The sequence below is a fragment of the Nanorana parkeri genome, unplaced genomic scaffold (genome assembly GCF_000935625.1).
Source record: "Nanorana parkeri isolate BGI_ZX_2015 unplaced genomic scaffold, ASM93562v1 scaffold12, whole genome shotgun sequence".
NCBI classification, from domain to species: domain Eukaryota; kingdom Metazoa; phylum Chordata; class Amphibia; order Anura; family Dicroglossidae; genus Nanorana; species Nanorana parkeri.
The window spans coordinates 4218483-4222950 of NW_017306280.1; the positions used below are offsets into that span (position 1 = coordinate 4218483).

Here is a 4468-nt window from a genome sequence, read left to right on the forward strand (position 1 = left end):
TCAAAAAACGATAATACCCAAAATTGGCCATAGGCGACGCTTTAAAAGCTGTTACCGCTCATCAGTTTAGTGTTATCAGTGATTGATGGCCCTAAAATGATTGCTCTCACTGCGACGTTCGTGGCGATATGTAAGATGTGTAGCGCAATTGGGTTTTTTGCGCGCTGGGGCCCCGGACGCGTATTTACGTTTATAGGCGCGTAAACGTGGGGGTGGGGGGAGTTAAACATTTTGGGGTTTTTCCCCCCTTTTTTTATATGTTACTTTTATTTTTTTTAATTGATATTAATTTTTTTGCACTTATTGTTATTGCTATTATATGGGGGGATAACACGCAAATGCTGCAGTGCCGTCCGTCCTTTTTTTTTACTACGGGCGGACGGCGAGAGGTTAACCTTGCGAATATCGGGGCAGGATGGGGCCGCCGTACGAAAATGATATGCCTCTTGTAAACAGGGCCGTAGCTACCGTGAGGCACTTGCCTCAGGCGCAGCTGAGAGGGGGCGTAGCCAGGACCGGCCTGGGGGGGATCCGATGAGAAATGGAGCGCTGAGCTCCATTTCTCATCGGGTCGGGGTGTGCGGGGAAGGGAGCTGTCATGCCAGATGGCTGAGCAGTGATGTGACAGAGCGGCTCGGCTAGGATTTGACACCACACGTCTGTTTTTGGCCCTGTCTCCTGCAAACATGCGGACACAGATAGGTTTGTCACCTATGTACAAGAATGTCCGGAGCTTTATGACCCAAAGCACCCAGGGTTATCGCACACAGTGCCAAGACAATGCCTGCACTCCATGGCTCCATGTTTGCTGAACTCCTGTGCTCCCATGAAGGTCACAAACACGTGAAAAGTTTAGAAGAAGCAGGAGATGGCCTAAGAGACATAATCTGCGTACTAAAAAATGACTGCACTTGAATGTGTCAAAAACATGTGCAACTGCGTTTGCAAAAAAAGCATCCAGATCTGGTGATGGTGTAAACAAGCCCTAAAAGTGTCAGCTGGCTCCTAACTTTTGAGGTTTTCAACCATGGAGCTGACTCCTAAAAAAAAAAAAAAAAAACCTCCTGGCTCCAGATTTAGACAGTGGCACCTGAATTCCATATCAACTTGTGCACCCCTGGTGTACAGAATTTTTTTATTTTGCTAAGGCATACAATATATGTCTTGTTTGCTTTTAAGGCCCATCTCCTGGAAAATTTAAGAGTACCCTTGCAGTACAGCTACCCCTGTGCAGCAAGGGTTAATTGCTCATTTTGGTAAAGCATATTTAATTACCTGATCCCTGCTCCTCCTCTGCTCTGGCTGGTGAAATGTCCCTGGACAACCTCCTCTAATTCAGGTGCATGGAACCTGCATTAGACGCAATGATCTCAGCAGTCCTTTGGTCTGCAGCCTCATCTCTCCTGGGCTCAGGCGGTCTGTTTACTGGCCTGGAAGGAGCTGGCAGGTGCGGGGATCAGGTAATAAAATCTGCTTTACTACAGCCACTGGACAAAAACGAGCCGCTGAGGGCTGTTGCACACCTAGGCGACACCTCACCGCGCGGTATATCGTGCACAATTCCGCGCGGTTAGGAGTCGCCAAGGTGTGAACCGTTCGCGCTGTGGGTGCCATTATTTTCTAATGGCACCCCAATCACGCCGGCGGATCACGCGGTTTTCCGCTAAAACAGCCGTGCGTTGTGTATTGCAGAGGGGACCCAGTGCAAGGGCACTTTGTTTGCTCAGAGATGGACTTGAACAACTGACTTCTCTTCTCATGTTCATGAACATTGGGTATATTGTTCTGTTATGCGTATTATCTTAGAGCTTCACACCTGTCCTCCTCCAAAATATTTATACACTTTGTAGCAGAAGATAAAAGTCTTTCTACTTGTTCTTCCTTTTGTGATGGTTACAATCTGCTCCTGTGTGTCTTCCTCCCCGCATTGTTATCTCAGCCTTGTGTATAAGGAATGGAATGTCTTCATAAGAAAATACTTGTCAATGTAGGTAATGTCTCCAGAAAACCTTAAAGGGCCATTCACTCTTATCCACAGCTCGGTAACACTTTCAGTGTTTGATTTTGTTAAAGCTTCATTAAGATAGTAAATCCGAATATATCTGAGATCAGGTTGAGGTGAAGTAAGATTTATTTTCTAAGTAGGATATGTTTCTGGTATTTATTCTTGCCTGAATAATGTGTCTAGCCTAATTGTGTATGTGTATATACCATGCTGGCTTCTACTACTGTGTTCTGCTGAGCAAAGGTTCTGATCAGGAAGTCATTGAAATAATCTAATGCCCCGGTGACGGCACCTGCCAGATGCTGCAAGCACTTTGTTTTCATGGGACAGCTCACACACACCTTTTTATGACCCACCTTGTAGGTTTATTGTTATAGTGGAACTGAACTGAATAAGTAAAGACTTGCTGTGTTATAGGGAAAATAGAGAAATGTGAACTGTGTACTTAGTGCAGTACCCTGAGAAAATGCGATGCGTGTCTGGAATTCTGCACAGTAGGATTTGGGCTGAGAGAGGGATGACCAACATTAGGAGCCAATTGGGAATCTGGTTTAGTGCACAGGTGCTGACAGGAGGAGGGAGTAGAGTGATGACCTTTCATTATCAAGCCACAGAATGACTCTTTCTTAAGGTGCCCATACACCTTACGAATATCGGCCGATTTTTTTCGTGTTTTCGTCCGATATTCGTAAGGTTGATGGGCAGTGTACAACCGCAAATACTGTACAATCGATCGACTTTTGACTATCCAGCAGGTTAGAAAACTTCAGTCGATCCTACGATTTTTGCAAGGTTGGCAGAGTTTCCGTACATCAAAATTTGTACGATATTAGACTGCTCATGCGCAGACAAAAATAAGTGCTGTCGACTACCGCAATTCGTCCAGGTGCTTTCTTTTAACCTTGCGAATATCGGGGCAGGATGGGGCCACCGTACGAAAATTATACGACGGTTCGATCATTGGACGAAAAGTTTCGTCCGATGAGCGCAAGGTGTATGGGCAGCTTTAAGCAGGATGGCAAAAAACAGTTCTCATAGATATGTACGGCTGCAACTAACGATTATTTTCATTTTTTCGATTAGTCTGATTAAAAAAATGAATCTTTTATTTAAAATACACAAGAGGAGTGTTGCAAACAAAGTTTTCTTCAGAATAAAACTTCATGCAGTTCTCCTTCCGGTCTGCTCCTCTGCGGAGTGAAAGCAGGCAGTGGGTGGGTGCAATAGCCAGCCTACTATTGGCTATTGCAATTTGAAATAGCCAATAGCAAGCTGGCTATTGCATCCAATATATAGTCACAGCGGCATTGGCTGACAGCCGGTCTCTCCTCCCCACTGGGTGCCAGCTACATTGGTTTGTGTCCCTCCAATCTCCACTGCCTATGCTGATACAGGGGATTGGAGGGGACACAAACCGCAGCATGCAGCTGGCTCCCAGCAGGGAAGAGAGCTGCAGAGTGACGGCAGCGAGGAGGGGGGATATGCGGGAGCTCTCCTTACTGCTGGCACCGGCTGCAGGGGTCTGTGCCCCCTCCTTCCCTGCTGGGAGCAGTGACGAGCCTACGAAACACCGGCTCCCAGAGAGCAAGGGGATAAACACCAACTAATCAATAAAGAGAATTGTTGACAACTATTCCCATTATCGATTAATCAATTCATGGTTGCAGCCCTATAGATGTGTTTAGCAGTTTGCCTGGTTTTGGAAAAAAAAAAAAAAATTAACTTTGTCCTTTTTTTTTTTTTTGGCAGAACGCCCTCTGCCTCTGGATCACCTGATGTTTGATCACTTGCAGAAGTGGGGCCCCCGCAGAGAAGAGGTGAAGTTCTTTCTACGTCATGAGGAATTCCCAGCAGAGGGCAATGATCAGAGTAAGTATACGCTCCGATGGGACAGCTGTGTTTGCTTATGTTTCTAACTTCTGTCATGTCACAGTTTGTAACTTAACTGGAAATGAAAACACACACAATAAAGAAAGAACATTTCAGGTTTTCTTTCATTTATTGATTTGATTTAGTGAATTTTTAGGTTTGTTCATTAAATAGGGAACAATTTAAAGTGTGTCTATTAGTACCAGTGCTCTCTCAATGCACATTTTGTTTTCTAAAGGGCCATTTATTCATTTTAACGTGAGTTTTATTTCTTAAAACAAAAAAAAAACAAAAAAAAAGTCAGACACCCTAGACCAGAGGTAGGTAAACTTTGACCTCCAATCAGGAAAACGGGCAGCGTGTAATGACTCACAATTGGTCAGGAAACTGGCCAATCGGGAAAGCCAAGCGGTGAGCCATTACTGCTGACGAGGGAGCATGGAGCCCGCTTCCCGGCCAATCAGGAAGCTTTAGCAGTGTGTGTGTGTGTGTGTGTGTGTATAATAAATATATGTGTGTGTGTGTGTGTGTGTGTGTGTGTGTGTATGTGTATATGTATATATATGTATATGTATATATGTATATATATATATA

At 44.8% G+C, this 4468-nt stretch overlaps 1 protein-coding gene across 1 annotated transcript in view; it reads left to right on the top strand.

Moving 5' to 3' along the window:
- The window catches only part of PPP1R13B (protein phosphatase 1 regulatory subunit 13B), a 73199-nt gene that overhangs the window by 13975 nt on the left and 54756 nt on the right, over positions 1-4468 (top strand). The window contains exon 3 of the mRNA XM_018556649.1: positions 3755-3874. Coding sequence (XP_018412151.1) covers positions 3755-3874 — 120 coding nt within the window. The remainder of the gene's footprint in view (positions 1-3754; positions 3875-4468) is intronic.